This window comes from Pistacia vera, unplaced genomic scaffold (assembly GCF_008641045.1).
Source record: "Pistacia vera cultivar Batoury unplaced genomic scaffold, PisVer_v2 Contig528, whole genome shotgun sequence".
Taxonomy (NCBI): domain Eukaryota; kingdom Viridiplantae; phylum Streptophyta; class Magnoliopsida; order Sapindales; family Anacardiaceae; genus Pistacia; species Pistacia vera.
The window spans coordinates 519115-538367 of record NW_022196366.1 but is presented as its reverse complement, the minus strand read 5'-3'; the positions used below and the strand labels follow the sequence as shown (position 1 = coordinate 538367).

The 19253-nt window shown below is 38.3% G+C and overlaps 3 protein-coding genes across 4 annotated transcripts; 2 read left to right on the top strand and 1 right to left on the bottom strand.

Moving 5' to 3' along the window:
- Window positions 1-201: 201 nt before the first annotated feature.
- On the top strand, window positions 202-1026 carry LOC116107158. The gene has a single exon (XM_031393463.1). It carries the CDS (start codon window positions 202-204, stop codon window positions 1024-1026), a length of 825 nt encoding a protein of 274 aa, XP_031249323.1.
- A 3450-nt stretch (window positions 1027-4476) lies between these two features.
- On the top strand, window positions 4477-5177 carry LOC116107103 (GDSL esterase/lipase 2-like). 2 transcript variants are annotated; one of them, XM_031393399.1, is made up of 3 exons: window positions 4477-4686; window positions 4765-4886; window positions 4965-5177. In XM_031393399.1, exons 1-3 carry the CDS (start codon window positions 4581-4583, stop codon window positions 5151-5153), a joined length of 417 nt encoding a protein of 138 aa, XP_031249259.1. In that variant the 5' UTR covers window positions 4477-4580; the 3' UTR covers window positions 5154-5177. The 2 variants fall into 2 exon arrangements, with proteins under 2 accessions (XP_031249259.1, XP_031249260.1); XM_031393400.1 differs by having other exon boundaries at window positions 4478-4686; window positions 4752-4886.
- Window positions 5178-16205: 11028 nt separating this feature from the next.
- Window positions 16206-17636, bottom strand: LOC116107157 (uncharacterized mitochondrial protein AtMg00810-like). The gene is made up of 2 exons (XM_031393462.1): window positions 17510-17636; window positions 16206-17317 (listed from the first exon to the last, which is right to left on the bottom strand). Exons 1-2 carry the CDS (start codon window positions 17634-17636, stop codon window positions 16206-16208), a joined length of 1239 nt encoding a protein of 412 aa, XP_031249322.1.
- Between the last annotated feature and the right edge of the window lie 1617 nt (window positions 17637-19253).

The following is a 19253-nucleotide window of genomic DNA, read 5'->3' as shown; positions in this document are numbered from 1 at the left end:
AGCACAAGAACACTAACATGGTAGCAGAGCTTGGTTGATTCCAACAAAAAACTGAACATTTTCTTCTCCAAACAACTTATCCAGCCCACCGAGAAACTGCCTTGCATCAGACCTGTCTTCTCTTGAGCAAATGACTACCCTAACAGCTTCTCTTCTACCTCTTGTGTCAACGGTGAACACTACCATATTTGGCCAGTCAAAATGAAGGCTTACCTAAGGGGCCAAGGACTCTGGCAGTATGTAGAGGAAGAGAGACAACCCCCTCAGCTGGGACCAAATCCCACTCTCAACCAAATTCGAATGCATAAAGAGGAAGCATCAAAGGCTCCAAGAGCCCTGTCCCATATCCACTCAGCTGTCACAGACCTTGTTTTTACAAGGATCATGGCATGCGAAATAGCCAAGGAATCATGGGACAAGTTGAGAGAAGAGTTCATGGGAAGTAGCACTACAAGAAACATGCAGGTTTTGAATTTAAGAAGGGAGTTTGAATCTTTAAGAATGCAAGAGGCTGAGAAAGTGAAAGAATATGTTGACAGGCTGATGAGCATTGTCAACAAAATCAGATTACTTGGAGTGGAAATGTTGGACAGCAGAATAGTGGAGAAGGTAATGGTGAGTTTGCCGGAAAGGTTTGAAGCCAAGATTTCATCCTTAGAGGACTCAAAGGACCTAACTCAGATCACTTTGACTGAGCTGGTCCATGCTCTGCAGGCACAAAAGCAAAGAAGACTCCTAAGGCTTGAAGATGCAAATGAAGGGGCAATGCTGGCAACCTACAAGGGCAAACCTATCCAAGGAAATTATAAAAAGTCTGCTGGAGAAAAGAGAGGAAAAGAAAGGTCCAACAACCAATGGAACAAAGCTGGTGGGATGCAAAATTTTCCAGCTTGTTCTTATTGTAAAAAGAAGGGACATGCAGAGTATAAATGTTGGTTCAGACCTGGTATACAATGTAGGGCTTGCAAACAGTTTGGGCATATTGAAAAAGCATGCAGAAACAAGGGAGAGCAGCCCCAACAGTAAGCTCAAATAGCTGATGAACAACAACCTATGCAGGAGACAGAGCAGCTGTTTATGGCCTCATCTAGCTTGATCCAAACTTGTGATGATACATGGCTGATTGACAATGGGTGCACACATCACATGACACCTAATCTGAGTAGCTTTGTGAACATAGATTACTCTCATCGATCAAAGATCAAGGTTGGGAATGGAGAGTGTGTGGAAGCAAGAGGCAAGGGAGATGTTGCAATCCAAACTCCAAAAGGTACAAAGCTAATCTCAAATGTACTTTATGCACCTAATATAAATCAAAGTCTTTTGAGTGTGGGGCAAATGTTAGAAAGGAATTATGCACTGCATTTTCAAAAACAATCCTGCATTATTCAAGACAATGAGGGTAATGAGGTTTTGAGAGTGAAAATGATTGGGAAAAGCTTTCCAATAATCTGGAAAGCTACACCACATACAGCATGCAATGTTAGGGAGGATGAAACTGAAATGTGGCACAACAGACTAGGCCATGTACACTATAGAAACTTGATTGAAATGCAGTCCAAAAATCTAGTCCATAATCTGCCTATTATTGAGCAGCCGAGAGGTGTGTGCAAAGTGTGTCAACTAGGCAAGATGAGTAGGAAACCATTCCTAGTTAACCAAGCTTGGAGAGCCTCTGAAAAACTCCAGCTTGTTCACTCGGATGTATGTGGCCCCATGCAAACCTTATCACTCAATGGAAGCAAGTATTTTGTATTGTTCATAGATGATTGGTCTAGGATGGGGTGGATTTATTTCCTAAAATAGAAAAATGAGGTGGCTGTAACATTTAGGAAACTCAAACTAAAAGTAGAGAATTTGATAGAAAAATCCATCAAAACCTTGAGAAGTGATAATGGCACTGAATACACTTCTCAAGAGTTTGAAAAAATCTGCACTGAAGCTGGAATAAGACATGAATACAGCAGCCATACACTCCATAACAGAATGGAGTTTGTGAGAGGAGAAACAGGACAGTCATGGAAATGGCAAGATGCTTAATGGCTGAGAAAAATCTTCCCAAACCATTTTGGGCAGAAGCAGCAAACACAAGTGTCTACCTACGCAATAGGATTCCCACCAAAGCCTTAAAAAACCAAACACCTTTTGAAGCTTGGACTGGAGTCAAACCAGCAGTGGATGAACTGAAGATTTTTGGAAGCCTTTGCTATGTTCTAGTGCCACCTGCAAAGAGGACTAAGCTAGAAGATAAGGCTGTGACAGGAATTTTTATTGGCTATAGCAGCCAATCCAAGGCCTACAGAATTTATATTCTTGACTCTAGAAAAGTTGTGGTGTCCAAGGATGTTAAGGTTGATGAAAGAGGAATCTGGAACTGGGGAAAGGGAAGAGCTGATGCAGATACACAGCCTCAACTGAGTGAGGTTCAACCTGACCAAATTGAAGAAGATTCAGTAGAAGAATCAGAAGAAAAGTTGCTGTTAGGGGAACCAGAACACTTGCTGATGTGTATGACAGGTGCAACTTAGCTCAAATGGAACCTACAAGTTATTTAGAGGCTGCACAATTAGAATCCTGGAGGAGTGCCATGAAGGAGGAGTTGGCCATGATTGAAAAAAAACCGAACCTGGAAGTTGGTGGATAGACCAAAAAACAGAAAAGTTATCCAGGTGAAGTGGATTTTCAGAAAAAAGGTGAATCCAGATGGCTCAATTCTGAAGCATAAGGCCAGGCTTGTAGTTAGGGGATTTGCTCAGTAGTATGGAGTGGATTTCCTGGAGACATTTCTCCAGTTGCACGACATGACACCATTAGGCTGCTACTTGCAGTGGCTGCTCAATTCTCCTGGAAGGTGCACCAATTGGATGTAAAATCTGCCTTCTTGAATGGCTGGTTGAATGAAGAGGTCTACATTGAACAACCTGAAGGATATGTGATCCACGGACAAGAAGGAAAGGTGTATATGTTGAGGAAGGCCTTGTATGGCCTAAAACAGGCTCCAAGGGCCTGGTACAGCAGGATTAATGACCACTTGCTGAATTTGGATTTTGTTAGGAGTCCAAATGAATACACGCTCTACATTAGAGAAGCTAAAGATGACTTGATGATTATTTCTCTATATGTGGATGATCTTCTAGTTATTGGAAGCAATCAAACTCAAGTGGATGAATTCAAGAAATCCATGCAAAGTGAGTTTGAAATGACTGATTTGGGTGGAATCTCTTACTTCCTTGGAATGGAGATTGATCAACATGTGGATGGGATCTTTGTGAACCAAAGAAGATATGCAAGTGAAGTCTTAAAGAAGTTTTGCATGGAAAACTGCAAACCAGTAAATCTGCCTTTAGTTCCAAATTTGAAACTGTCAAAGAATGAGGATGGTGAGAAAGTTGATGAAGGTTTGTATAGGAGTTTAATAGGATGTCTGCTGTATTTGACAGCGACTAGGCCAGATTTAATGTATGCAACCAGTCTGCTGTCCAGATTTATGAGTAATCCAACTGAAACACACTTCAAAACAGCAAAAAGGGTACTGAGGTATGTGAGAGGAAGCACTGACTATGGGGTGTGGTTCAAGAGATCAGAGGACTTCAGTTTGATTGGTTATTCGGACAGTGATTGGGCTGGTTCAACAGATGATATGAGAAGCACTTCAGGTTTTGCATTCTTCCTGAATCATGGTGCTATCTGCTGGCTTTCTAAGAAACAGGAAACTGTGGCTCAATCCACAGCTGAAGCAGAGTACATATCAGCTACTACAGCTGTGAATCAAGCCATTTGGTTAAGGAAAATTCTTGATGACTTGAAGCTGAAACAGAACAAGGCTACTGCTATCATGTGTGACAACCAGTCTGCAGTAGCTATGGCCAAGAATCCTGTGCAACATGGATGCACAAAGCACATAAAAATAAAGTTTCATGCAGTGAGAGAGGCTGAGCAAAATGGTGAAGTGAAACTTGTGCATTGCAGGAGTGAATTGCAAGTAGCTGACATTATGACCAAAGCTGTCTCCAAAGCCAAGTTTGAAGAATTCAGATTCAGACTTGGTGTTTCCAGCCAACCATCAAGGAGGAGTGTTGAACGTTGATGCATGGCTAGAAATGCAGTAGTTTTGTTAAAGTCTTTTGAATGTAAGTTGGCGGCAAAACCTGAACTGAAGTCTGCCAGGGGTGTATTTGATATGCTGCAAGTTTAGTTCATTTTGTAAAAGCGTGATACCCATTCCAGATTGTAAGGGATGTTCTGATGATGTAGTTGTTAGTTGACATTAAGGGTGTGGCTTAGGATTAATTTAAGTTTTTATATGTCTACAAAGTAGGTATAAGTCAGTGTAAAAACTTTGCTTTATCTGCTATAATTAAAACTCATTTCAAAATGCAGAAAACGCAACTCTCTTCATCCTGTCCAGTACCTTTTCTTTTCTTTGTTAAACTCCAGCACAAGAACACTAACATAATCTAGCCTTCTTATTGCTCCAGCAAGATCTCAGGGTGATGAGTCCAGGCAAGCTAATAACAAACATGCTGTCGTCTTTGTGTTTGGAAATTCAGTCTACGATCCAGTAAACAATAACTATCTCTATGTTAACATTGAATACAGGGCGAATTTTATACCATATGGAGAGAGTTTTTTTCGAATATCTGACTGGAAGAGTCTGTGATGGCTGTACAGTCCCTGACTTTGCTGGTATGGTAGCTATCTAGTGAATTACGATTATGTCGACCCGTCTCAAAGTTAATTGTGTTTTTTAGTTAAATAATGCAGCAATGTACTCAAATTTACCACTCTGGGAACCATACTTACAACCTGGAAGTCATAATTTTAGCAATGGAGCTAATTTTGCAAGTGCTAGAGCTCGTGTTCTTGAAGAAACTGATCCAGATACGGTATGTAAAGCATTTTATTCAAATGAATTACTATTGTTGGAGCAAAATATATCTTGACAATGCTTTTAATTTTTATAGCTTTACAGCCAAAAACAGCTAAGCTATTTTAAGGAGGTGGCCAATTTATTGAGCAACAACTCAGAGATGCAAAGGCCAAAAAGATACTACCCGGTGCAATATATTTGTCTAGCTTTGGAGGCGTTGACTACTTGTCTTTCATCAACAATACTCCTAATCCTACCGAATTACAACAACGGGAATATGTGAACATGGTGATTGGCAATTTTACATATGTGATTACGGTAAAATTATGCTCAATAAACTTCTATTATTGAGGTTTTCCCATGTTACTCTTCTATATATANCTATCATGTGTGACAACCAGTCTGCAGTAGCTATGGCCAAGAATCCTGTGCAACATGGACGCACAAAGCACATAAAAATAAAGTTTCATGTAGGGAGAGAGGCTGAGCAAAATGGTGAAGTGAAACTTGTGCATTGCAGGAGTGAATTGCAAGTGGCTGACATTATGACCAAAGCTGTCTCCAAAGCCAAGTTTGAAGAATTCAGATTCAGACTTGGTGTTTCCAGCCAACCATCAAGGAGGAGTGTTGAACGTTGATGCATGGCTGGAAATGCAGTAGTTTTGTTGAAGTCTTTTGAAAGTAAGTTGGCAGCAAAACCTGAACTGAAGTCTGCCAGGGGTGTATTTGATATGCTGCAATTTTAGTTCATTTTGTAAAAGTGTGATACGCATTCCAGATTGTAAGGGATGTTCTGATGATGTAGTTGTTAGTTGACATTAGGTGTGTGGCTTAGGATTAATTTAAGTTTTTATATGTCTGCAAAGTAGGTATAAGTCAGTGTAAAAACTTTCCTTTATCTGCTGCAATTAAAAACTCATTTTAAATGCAGAAAAACGCAACTCTCTTTATCCTGTCCAGCACCTTTTCTTTTCTTTGCTAAACTCCAGCACAAGAACACTAACAAATACATTCCAACAAATACAAGTCCATACATGTGCATATTATGAATGACAATACATGGATTTTAACTTTGTAATTAAATTGAACCCATATAAGTCAATGATTGACTTAAACCACCTAGGAAGCATTGAATCCATAAAAAAGTTGTAAACGAGAAGGAAACACTAAAGTGAATACAGTTGCTAATGCTCTGGGAGGAGACAAATTTGAACAGAAATATGAAATAGTTGAAAGTCTACAGAGTTTAATTCCCAAATTTGGTAGCAACACTTTCATATATGTACTTGAAAAACCTATAATTAGAGCACTCCTCACCAGTGGTCAGTCTATTATATGCTTGTGGAAACTATAAAAGCATTTTCCTTTAAATATGCATGAAAAATGTGTTATGCCTTATTGTCATAGAACAAACTAAAAAACTATCACTGTCTTCAATATATCCAAACAAGCAGTTTTGAAGCACATACATGCATTCAGAGAATCAATAGCTGACAAATGTTGTTTTATCCACCAAAACAGAGGTGAAAAAAGTCACTAGCCAGATGCGACAACGTGTTCTGATTCCTATACAGTCATCACCTTCATGATTCAGTCATAAATGAGAAACGACAAAACAATAATTATTAGCAACTGTCTCGGTAAATCTAGACAATTAAACACTTATTGAACTACCATCCACCAAGCATACACAGATGGAAATCGATCACAACATAATATGCTATACGACAAAAGAATTCATTAACATTCTATGGTGAGATCATTATGCCAAATGAGCATCATATCATAAGCAGGGAAAAAAGAATCGAATCCAACAAAGACACAACTTAATCGAATCAGATAAATCGTAGGACTCCAAAATTCTTATCGTAATGGAGCCAAACATACAGATAGAATACGATCATAACATTACATAGCTAGATATACAAATCAGATAAATTATACATTTTTAAAGCGCAATGTGCCAAACAGACAAATAATATGAGAAAAAATGATATAGCCAAGAATCAAACAGCATTTAACAACAAATAGATGATAATAGAGTAAACAATTAAGCATATTATATAATGAACCAATATCTAAAAAGAGCTTATATAATACCATAAGGAGTGCTAGTGCCACTAATGGAACCATCCCTTTTGGACCTTGAAGACAAGCAGCTTCCCATAAACCTAAACTTAAACCAACACCCTGAACCAGTCTCCCCGGATTCATCACCTTTCTTCTTCTTTATCTTTGATTTACCAACACTCCAAGTCCCCACATGAATAGCATCAGGACCTAATCCCATCTTCCCTGAATCCTAAAACTCAATTCTTATGCCACAAAAACACCACATTGCACCAAACATCAACCCCAAACAACAGTGAGAATCAAAACCCAACTAGAATAAACAAAACCCAAATTGCATAAACAAACAAACAATCAATCAATCAATCAATAACCCCCCATATATAAAAGCACCACCTTGCCTCAAAACCAATCTTTTCAATTAAAAACCCACATACCCAGAAACCAAAACACACACACACACACAAAAGGAACAAAATTTCTAAAACACGGCCTTCTCAAAATTGAAAAGCCATCATTTTTAAACAAAAGAACTCAAATCCAGATCAGAGAAACAGCATGCAAATCAAAAGAACCAACATTGAGACTAAACAGAAAGCAATGGCACAGAGAGAAACACCCAACTGAGAGCCTAAAGACAAAGCCCCAGAAACTGATTAGTATACAGCAAAAAATGCAGTAAAAATTTGTCAGTAATATTTGAGCTGACAAACAAAAACAGACACACACACAAACACATTGTTATGCAACGGAAACATAAACTCTAACGCTAGCTATTGAATATAATAATAACAAGAAGTAAAGCATAAATAAATAGCCAAAATTAAATGCAAAAATAAAGAATACCAGGAATTAATGAGGTTCGGTATTGAAACGTACGTCCTCGGGCGCTGCAAAAGAAAACTCTACTATCTCCAAAACATTACAAATATTTAGGCAATACAACAAATACCCAAAACAAAAGGGAGATACAACAAAACTTACAAACTAAACGGTCCTTAAAGAAAGAACCCTAAACAAAAGAAGTATAATGGAATTACAAACTTGGGATACAATTAACATTGATTTAGGTCCTTATATATAGGCCCCCAAAAGTTTCCCACTTTTCAATCCTAATCAATGTGGGACAAACTAACCTTTTTTGGCCTATTATTAAAGTCCCAAAAACCTTTCTCCTTATCATTTTACCCCATATGATTTGCTAAAAGCCATTTTTCAACAAATCTCACCTTGGCGAATTAGCAAACCTTCAAAGTTTTGTATTCTTCTGTCAAATTTTGCAACACTTCAAATGTGCCAAAAAGCAAATCAAGCTCGCAGGATGTTGATCAAGTTCAAACAGTGATTGAACTTGATCATTGTCACTACTTTCGTTAAGACATCTACAGGATTCTCAGCAGTCCCAATCTTCTCAATGAGATTTTCCTTCAGAAATAATTTCCGCACAAAGTGGTAACGAACATCTATATGCTTGGTGCAAAAGTGGAATACGGATTCTGCTAAGTGAATAGCACTCTGACTTCAGAATAGATAGTGATCTTCTTCTGACTAATTTCAATTCATCCAATAGCCCTTGTAACCAAATAGCTTCCTTCACAGCCTCTGTAACTGCCATGTATTCTGCCTCTGTAGTAGACAAAGCAACTGTAGACTGCAAAGAAGATTTCCAAACTTACTGGAGCTCTAGCAAGAGTAAATACATATCCAGTAGTTGACCGACGCTTGTCCAAATCACCAGCATAATCAGAATCAACATAGCCAACAGCGAATTGACTAAGATTTTCATCCCGCTCAAAACCAAACCAATGTTACAGTACCTATAATATGTAAAATCCACTTCACAGCTTGCCAATGTCCTTTACCAGGATCATGCATAACCTGCTCACAATTCCAAATGCATGTGAAATGTCGGGCCTAGTACACACCATTGAATACATCAAGCTACCAACCGCATTTGATACGGAACTTTTGATAAACTCTCGTTCTTCATGCGTACTTGGAGATAATGACGCACTAAGCTTATATGAGGAGCAAGTGGAGTACTTATAGGTTTTGTACTTTCAGTTATGCTAAAAGTTGTAAGACCTTCTTAGATACTACTTTGTGTCAAACACACTTGCATTTCCTCTATCTCTAATTATCTCCATACCGAGAATCTTCTTAGCTTCCCTAAATCCTTCATCTCAAATCTTGATTTAGTTGAGCCTTTAACTTCCAATTTCTCCTAGTTCTTTGAAGCAGTCAACATATCATCAACATATAAGAGTAGATAAATGAGAGTATCACCTTGTAGCCTTTGAAAATACACACAGTTGTCAAATTTGCTTCTTGTGTATCCTGACCCATCATAAACCATCAAATCGTGTACCACTGCCTGTAGATGTTTCAAACATAAAGTGATCTTTTCAGTTTACAAACCCAATCTTCCTTCCCAATAATCCTAAATCCTTCTGGTTGAGTCATATAGATTTCCTCTTCCAAATCACCGTGTAGAAACGCGGTTTTCACATCAAGTTGAAAAGTTCAAAATTCATCTAAGCAACCAAGGCAACAAAATTCTAATGGAAGAATGCTTAACAACTGGAGAAATACCTCATTGAAATCTATTCCTTCCTTCTGAGCGTAGCTTCGCCACCAACCTTGCCTTGTATCGGATGTCTTTTAAATTCGGAAATCCTTCTTCTTTGCATATACCTATTTGGTTCCAATTGCCTTCTATTCTTTGGTAATTGAACAACCTCCCAAGTTTCATTCTTATGGAGAGACTGCATCTCTTCTTTCATGGCTTTCCTCAACCGTTTTCGGAACTGCTAACTACTTCATTATAAGTGGAAAGAACTTCACCATCTTCAATTGGGAGTGCATAGGCCACCGATTAGCAAAACGAGCAGGCTTGCGAATTTCTCGTCTTGGCCTATTAACGGAATAGATTCTTGTGACGTTCTTGGGAAGAATCCTCTTCTTCATCTCCAATGAACTCCTTTTGATAGGAGTCTCATTTCAGCGGGGCTAACTGATGTTGTTTCAAACTCCACCTGTGCTGAGTATGCCTCTATTGGGAGTACTGAAAACCTTCATCTGGCTTCCTGTTTTGTTCTAACATAAAAGACTCATCAAATGTCACATCCCTACTAAACAGTATTTTCTTTGAACTTGGACACCAAAGACGTATCCTTTCACACCTGAGGTAATCCCATAAACTGCTTTCTTTGCTCTAGGATCTAACTTAGACTCTTTACATGATAATAAGCAGTGGAACCAAAAACATGTAAAAGTCATAATCAGAAACAGGTTTTCCAGACCATACCTCAATCGGCGTCTTGCCTTTAATTGCAGTTGATGGTAGACGATTAATGAGATGACACGCATATATAAACTGCCTCAGCCCAAACTCTTTGCCCAACCCAGAATTGGACAACATACACTGACCTTTCTCCAGTATGTTCGATTCATGCGTCTGCCACCCCATTCGTGTGGTGATTTCTCACTGTAAAGTGACGTACTATCCTTCATCTTGACAAACTTTCAAAAACGGATCACTACGATACTCCTCACCATTATCTGTACGTAGCTGCTTGATCTTCTGCCAGTCTGAGTCTCTATCATCTTTTTCCATTTAAGGAAAACACCAAGTACGTATCTTTAGTTTTACTCACTACACCCAAACTCTTCTGGAAAAATCATCTACAAAAGTGACAAAATAGTGCATACCTCCCAAAGATGTTGTTTTGGTAAGTCCCCACACATCAGAATGAACATAATCCAAAATACTCTTAGTATTATGGATTGCGGTGCCGAATTAACTCTTGTCTGTTTTCCCAAAACACAATACTCACAAAAATCCAGCTACAGGTCTTGCACCTTTCAAAAGCCTTGATTCACCAAACTAAGTAAGGCTTTTCACCTGCATGCCCCCAAACGTATATGCCACAGCTTGAGCATTTCTGAATCTGCATCCTTCTGCACGATGCAGCTATCGTTTCAATAACTACTACCATTATAGTAATAAAGTGTGTTCTCCTCGTGCCTTTCATTACCACAAGAGGCCTGAAGAAACTTTTAGAATTCCATCTCGCTATTCACCGTGAAGCCTTAGATTCCAAGGCTCCCAAAGAGATGAGATTCTTTTTCAACCTCGGTACATACCGAACATCTGTCAGAGTTCTAGTTGAGCCATCATGATTCTCAACGAATTGAACCTATCCAGTTGTTTTACAAGCATCATCATTGCCCAATAAACAACTCACACAGTTCTTCAAATTAAAGAACCACTCCTTGTGGGGACTATGATAGGTACAACCTGAATCCATAATCCACTCATTTGTTCAGAGGTGGATGGTAAGCTAACTAGACAGAAATCGACTCATCCTCTTCACGCTTAACAACGTATGCATCAGAAGCAGCTTTGCCCTCTTTCTTTGCAACTTCAGACATCTTTCTTCCAATGCCCTTTCTCAGACAAAAGACACATTGATCCCTATTGAGTTTTCCCTTAGAACGAGTCTTCCTCTTCTCTCCTTCTTACGACTCTGATTTTGACTCCGCCTTCTTGCAACAAGAGCTTTTGTTGACTCATCTCTATTTCCTTCTGATCCTCTTTCCGAATTTCAGATTGGACAGAGCAGAACAAACTTCTTCAAAGGACAATTTTTCTTCCCATGAAGAAGTGTAATACTAAGATAGTCTAACTATCTGGAAGAGACCAATTAACAACATAGCCTTATGCTCATCTTTGAATGTTCATCCAAATTTAACAAATCAGCAATTATCTGTTAAATGTACAATGGCTACTGATATTCGTACTGGTCTCAACTGAAGACGAAACAGTATTTTCATCAAATAGAGCCGATTCTCATTACTTCTCTTCATTGATTGTTTTCCAGCGCTTTTCATAACTTATTGGGAGAGTCTCTTTCATGAATGGATATTTTTGCTCTTTACAAAGACATGAGCGAATCACCACACGCTTTTACATTCAACCTCACCTAGTCTTTCTCATAGACATCTTCTGGTTTTCCTCCTCCAGAACAAATCTAGATCCTGCTGTACAAGCTATCCATACCTCATTCTGCCACAAGCCAAAATTATTTTGGCCATCAAATTTTTCAACATCATTTTGCATTTGAAACCGTTATCATCTACTGGTGCGGATGGTGGTGCCACGGACGGTGTGCCTCGGAGGATGAATCCTCGGACAATGATGCCATTTATGCTTACTCAATTGGCTTGGTAAATAAAGTTCCCAATAACCAAGCTCCACAAATTATTATTTCAATAGCTAACCAACAAATCAACAATAGCCCTAGGTAGTAGTAAGTGCTGAAATGATTAAATACGCACCAGGAAAATTCCCATGAAACAATGGAGGGGTCACAAATGGTCCCACTTAAAATCCAGTCTCCTTAGACTTTTATCTTCTTTTTGACAGAATTTTCTAGACATCATATAACCATACAAATAGCTACTCACTGTCCTAAACCTAGGCTCTGATACCAATTGTTATGCAACGGAAACATAAACTCTAACGCAGCTATTGAATATAAATAACAAGAAGTAAAGCATAATAAATAGCCAAAATTAAATACAAAAATAAAGAATACCAGGAATTAACAAGGTTCGGTATTGAAACCTACGTCCTCGGGCGCTGCAAAAGAAAACTCCACATCCCCAAACATTACAATATTTGGGCAATACAACAAATACCCAAAACAAAAGGAGATACAACAAAACTTACAAACTAAAGGGTCCTAAAGAAAGAACCCTAAACAAAAGAAGTATAATGGAATTACAACTTGGGATACAATTAACATTGATTTAGGTCCTTATATATAGGCCCCAAAAGTTTCCCACTTTTCAATCCTAATCAATGTGGGACAAACTAACTTTTTTTTTGGCCTATTATAAGTCCCAAAACCTTTCTCCATTATCATTTCTACCCCATATGATTTTGCTAAAAGCCATTTTTCAACACACATTACATAAGCCAACCCACACGCAGTGCAAAGTTACAGAAACAAATGTACACACGAGGTTGGATTAAAGATTTGAAAGGGCAAGAAATGGAAGCAGAAAAATGAATACTAGTCTCTTGAAGGTGGAAAATGAGAAACACTAGTTCAATGAAATTGTACTGAGAAATATTTTTATTGCTCAGACGCTTTAATTGCGCTGAGAACCCATTTCCATGTTCACCAATTTTGCATAATCAAAATTTTTTTTCTTTTTTTTTAATTTATTTATTTATTTTTTTTTTTTTGGTCCTTTCCAAGATTTGTGATAACATGAATTAATGTTAATGCTTCATTTTTTAAAACTAGTGGCTTATACCATCATTGGTTTCTTGTTATGATATCATTGTATGCTTCTGGTGGTGCAGGGATCAGATAATCAAACTCATTACAGCATAATTCTACAGAATGCGGAAACAGTTGCCTTAATATCTCCCTGCCAAGGTCTTATTTAGATATTAATTTCATTAATGAAAGTTCTGGATAAATTATTTACTTTCCTTGTCTTACGGATTTGAAACTTGCCCTCCTATCTCCCCCAGGAAATGGAGGAAAGAAAACAGCTATACCTGTGACCTCATTGAAGGTTGGGGACGAAGTTTTGCTGAGAGTACAAGGTGGTGCACGACATACAGGAATAGAAATTCAAGAATTCATAATGGAGAATTGAAGAAGCAAGATGACATATTCCTGCTAAATTTGTTCATGACTGTTGCCGATATAATGCCAAAGTGTGATATCTGTCCTACTGAAAGCCCTGCATCTGCATCTAAAAGACAACAGATAATAAAATTATTATGCAATAGTATGGCTATTTCTCCATAAGGTCGGCCTACTTTAATTACCATTTTTTTTTTCTCCAATCATACAAGTATCTCTATCTAAATGAAGTGCCAATACCAGTATCAGAAAAGCATGAGACCAAGAATTAGTTTCTTATATAGTTGAGGCAGGAAATAGCAGGACCTCATGAATAAAAATTCTTTTTAAGAATTCAATTCGACAGAAAACAGAAAACAAATATTTCACAAGCTAGTTGAAGGAAAAATGATGCTACGTAAGAGAGTGATTTGGCCAGGTATTTTCCTGCTATAAAATGTATAAATGGAAAAAACCAATGCCTTGACTGCTGTTATTTAGGGAAATCTAAGGTGGTCATTATAATTCGTAGTGTTTATGGAATCCTCGAGAAGATTTGGTCGTCACCATTACATGGCCCTTCGAAAAGTCCATGTAGACTAGATGTGACTTGAAGAACAATTTTCCAGCAACTCAACAATAAGTTCATTGACAAAATGTCACGACGGATGAATTTTATTAATGCTTGTCATCGTCAACTTCTAAGCATTAATGTATTGAAAGTTTTGGTTTTAAGAGCTGGAGTATACTAAGGAAAGGGAGAGACCAAAACAGATGTGAGAGAGATGTAGGGAGGGAAAATTTAAACTGAAGTTTTTGCTCTGTTTTTCATTCATAAAACAGGGGTGATTTATACAAAATATTTCCACCTAATATTACGAGGATATTTTGCAAATACATTCTTAACCATTCATCTAAAACTAATGCTGGTACTAAAGCCTTACAACCGGCTGCTATCACCTAAAGCCATCACATTACAATTCAAAAATCTAACTGCTCCATCATTCAAATTCAGCCCTGCAACCTTCAAACTGGTGACAAAAACCTGCAAACCTGCTGCCTATCTTCATGTTTTCAGTAAAACATCACTGCTATCAACAGAAAGGAACATCCCCTGATTTGGTCAAACACATCATAGATTAAAGACTAAGTTAAGAACTGTTGGTTTTGCTAGAGAACAAAGAAGAAAAAACTGATGATAGAGAGAGAAACATAGGCTGGAATTCATGCTCTGTTTTTCATTCAAAAAACGGGGATAGCTTTATACAAGAACCTGCCACTGTTCCAACTAAAGTTGCAAATTTAAAATTTAAACTAAGCACTTCAACTAATGCACGTACAAACATATCAAATACGCCATTTTGTCAACCTAATTCACCTAAACACATCACTGAAATATTTCTAAAACAGTGACCAAAAACAACTTCTGCATGCACAGCGGAAGTTTAAACGGTGGCGGCAAAACATGCAATTTGATTTCTGTCAACTTTATCATTTCCAGCATGATATCACAATCTTCAACAAGAACATCAACCCATAAAATTCAAGGGTCAATTAGTTAGTTGGCGGGCGGGGATCTTGATCATGAAAAAAAGAAAATTAATATGAGAAAGTACAAATTTCTACCCCGAGCAAGACTATAAACTTGATTTATGGCCTGAACAATACTGCAATTATTTTTGAAAAATCAATCACCTGCTGCTGCAGTTTGATTCTTGACTTACACTTAAACATGGCAGCTCGCATATCAAGATTTATTGTGGCACTAATCTGGGCTACATCTACTTTTGCTTATACTTTTGTTTCTGGATTGTCACAGCAAAAATTAGAAGCAAAAGCTTTGCTTGAAAGTGGGTGGTGCAGTAAATATACAATTGATACCTCAAGTTGCTGCAAGTGGCATGGTGTATTTTGCAATAAGGCTGGAAGCATTACATCCGTTTCTATACCATACAGGTTCCAGGGGGGTTACAAGTTCACACTCAACCTTTCTGCCTTCCCGAATCTGGTGTGGTTGGATCTTAGCAGAAATAAACTCACCGGGAGCATCCCTCATCAGATAGGAGCTCTTCTGAAACTCAGGTAACTTAACCTGTCATCAAATTATCTAACCGGTGAGCTACCCCAATCACTTGCAAAACCGTTGTTGCTAATACCGGAGAATGCAAAGAAAAGAAAGAAAAGCAACTGATAAAGTGAAGGGCAATCTCATGTACTATAAAATGAGTTTTACATCAACTAATAAAGCAAAAGGTTCACTGTTGACAACCACTTTGCAGAGACATATTTTACCCAACATTAATCTAAGCCATACATTAATTCCAACTTACAACAAACAATATAGACACATACCATATAACCTGGCAGTACAAAATCTAAACAATTACAAAATGAATCAACCAAGGCTGCCTCACAGATCAGACGGCAGATTGCAACATTTTTGGCGCCAGAAAATGTTCAAAAACAAGTTGACAAATAGCTACATTTCCAGCTAATTATCAGAATTTAACACTCCTCCTTGATAGTTGGCTGGAAACACCAAGTCTGAATCTGAATTCTTCAAACTTGGCTTTGGAGACAGCTATAGTCGTAATGTCAGCCAGTTGTAATTCACCCCTTCAGTGCATCAATTCCACTTCACCATTTTTTTCAGCCTCTCTCACTGCATGAAACTTCATTTTGATATGCTTTGTACGTCTATGATGCATCAGATTTTTGGCCATTGCTACAGAAGATTGGTTGTCACACATGATGGCAGTAGGCTTGACCTGCTTCAGCTTCAAGTCTTCAAGAATCTTTCTCAGCCAAATGGCTTGATTCACAGCAGCAGCATCAGATATATACTCTGCTTTTGCTATGGATTGAGCCACGGTTTCTTGCTTCCTGGAAAGCCAACAAATAGCACCACAATTTAAGAAAAATGCATATCTTGAAGTGCTCCTCATATCATATGTTAAACCAGCCCAGTCACTGTCAGAAAGACCAACTAACTTCAAGTTTTCTGATCTCTTGAACCACACCCCAAAGTCAGTGCTGCCCTTCACATATCTCAGCACCCTTTTTGCAGTCTTGAAATGTGTCTTGGTTGGTTGACTCATAAATCTAGACAATAAACTAGTGGCATACATTAAGTCTAGTCTGGTTGCTGTCAAGTATAGCAGGCAACCAATCAAGCTCCTGTATAATCCTTCATCAACCTTCTTAGCTTCATCACTCTTTGACAACTTCAGATTTGGAACCAATGGCAAGTCCACTGGTTTACAATTCTCGATGCAGAACTTCTTAAGGACTTCACTTGCATACTTCCTTTGATTCACAAAAATACCATCTACACATTGATCAATCTTCATCCCAAAGTATGACATTTCACCCAAGTCTGTCATTTCAAACTCACTGTGCATGGATTTTTTGAATTCCAACACTTGAGCTTGATTGCTTCCAATCACTAGAAGATCATCCACATATAAGGAAATGATCATTACATCATCTTCGGCTTCTCTAATGTATAGAGTGTGCTCATTTGGACTCCTCACAAAGTCTAAACTAAGCAGGTGGTCATTAATCCTGCTGTACCAGGCCCTTGGTGCCTGTTTTAGGCCATATAAGGCCATCTTCAGCAAGTAGACTTTTCCTTCTTCTCCTTGAATCTGATACCCTTCAGGTTGTTCAATATAAATTTCCTCATTCAACAAGCCATTCAAGAAAGCAGATTTAACATCCAATTGGTGAACTTTCCATGAAAATTGAGATGCCACAAAAGCAACAGTCTGATGGTGTCATGCCGGGCAACTGGTGCAAATGTCTACAGGAAATCCACTCCATATTGCTGAGCAAATCCTTTAACAACAAACCTAGCCTTATGCTTCAGAACTGAACCATTCGGATTTAACTTTTTTCTAAAAATCCATTTTACTTGGATCACCTTCCTGTTTTCTGGTATGTCCACAAGCTTCCAGGTCTGATTTTTTTTCAATCATGGCTAGCTCCTCCTTCATGGCAATCCTCCAGGGTTCTGACTTCACTGCTTCTGAGTAGCTTGAAGGTTCCATTTGTGCCAAATTGCATCTGTCATAGACATTAGCTAGAAACCTTGTTCCTCTGACAGCAACCTTTTCATCTGATTCATCTCCGGAATTTTCTTCAACCTAATCAGCTGGAGCTTCACTCAATTGAGGTTTTGCTTCTACATCAGCCTTACATTTATCCCAATTCCAAACTCCACTCTCATCAACTGTAACATCCCTGGAAATGAATATTTTCTTTGAGTTAGGAATATATATTCTATAAGCTTTAGATTGGCTGCTATAGCCAATAAAAATTCCTGTCAAAGCCTTATCCTCCAATTTTGTTCTTTTTGCAGCTGGTACCAAAACATAGCATATGCTTCCAAAAATTTTTAGATCATTCACTGCTGGCTTGACTCTAGTCCAGGCTTCAAATGGTGTTTGATTGATCAAAGCTTTAGTGGGGAGTCTGTTGAGCAAGTACACCCCTGTATTGACAGCCTCTGCCCAGAAGAATTTCGGAAGTATTTTCTCAGCCATCATACAACTTGCCATTTCCATAACAGTCCTGTTTCTCCTTTCACTAACTCTATTCTGCTGTGGAGTATAAGGGCTGCTAAATTGATGTCTGATTCCAGCCTCCTTGTAGATCATTTCAAACTCTTGAGAAGTGTATTCAGTACCATTGTCACTTCTCAAGGTTTTGATGGTCTTCCTTATTTGGTTTTCCACCAACTGTTTGAACTTTTTGAATACACTAGCCACCTAATTTTTCTGCCTTAGAAAGTAAACCCAGCACATCCTAGACCAATCATCTATGAACAACACAAAATATCTACTTCCATTTAGGGATAAAATTTTCATGGGACCACACACATCCAAGTGAACAAGCTGAATTTTTTCAGAAGCCCTCCAAGCTTGATTCACTGGAAAAGGCTTTCTACTCATCTTGCCTAATTGACATGCTTGGCAGACTCCTTTTGGTTCTTCAACAATGGGCATATTTTGAACTAAGTTTTTAGACTGAATTTCCCTTAGACTTCTATAATGTACATGGCCTAATCTCTTATTCCATATCTCAGTTTCATCTTCTCTAGCATTACATGCTTTGTGTGGAGTATTTCTCCAGATGATTGGAAAACTCCTCCCCACCATTCTTACTCTCATAATTTCACTTCCCTCATTGTCCAGGATTATGCAAGATTGATTTTGAAAATGCAATGCATAATCCTTTTCCAGCATCTGTCCCACACTAAGGAGACTTTGACTTATATCAAGTGCATAAAGTACATTGGAGATTAATTTCATACCTTTCGGTGTCTGGACAGCAACATCTCCTTTCCCTTTTGCTTCCACAAACTCTTAATTTCCCACTTTGATCCTTAACAGACGTGAGTGATCTAGGTTCACAAAACTCTGCAAATCTGGTGTCATGTGATGCGTACATCCACTGTCAATTAACCAGGTTTCATCACATGCTTGGATCAAACTGGATGAGGCCACAAATAACTGCTCTAACTCCTGTCCCGGGTGCTGTTCATCAGCTATCTGAGCTTGTTGTTGGGGCTACTCTCCCTTGCTTTTGCAGACTCTTTCGATATGGCCAAATTGTTTACAGGTCCTACATTGTATTCCTGGCCTGAACCAACATCTATTCTCTAC

Bases quoted from the DNA above. Each gene is read 5' to 3' on its own strand.
- LOC116107158 (XM_031393463.1), top strand. From the start codon at position 202: ATGAAGGCTTACCTAAGGGGCCAAGGACTCTGGCAGTATGTAGAGGAA.
- LOC116107103 (XM_031393399.1), top strand. From the start codon at position 4,581: ATGTTAACATTGAATACAGGGCGAATTTTATACCATATGGAGAGAGTT. The intron at 4,687-4,764 runs GTATGGTAGCTA...TAAATAATGCAG, and splicing joins TACAGTCCCTGACTTTGCTG to CAATGTACTCAAATTTACCA. The intron at 4,887-4,964 runs GTATGTAAAGCA...TAATTTTTATAG, and splicing joins AAGAAACTGATCCAGATACG to CTTTACAGCCAAAAACAGCT.
- LOC116107157 (XM_031393462.1), bottom strand. From the start codon at position 17,636: ATGGAACCTTCAAGCTACTCAGAAGCAGTGAAGTCAGAACCCTGGAGG. The intron at 17,318-17,509 runs GTGATCCAAGTA...TTTCATGGAAAG, and splicing joins ACATACCAGAAAACAGGAAG to TTCACCAATTGGATGTTAAA.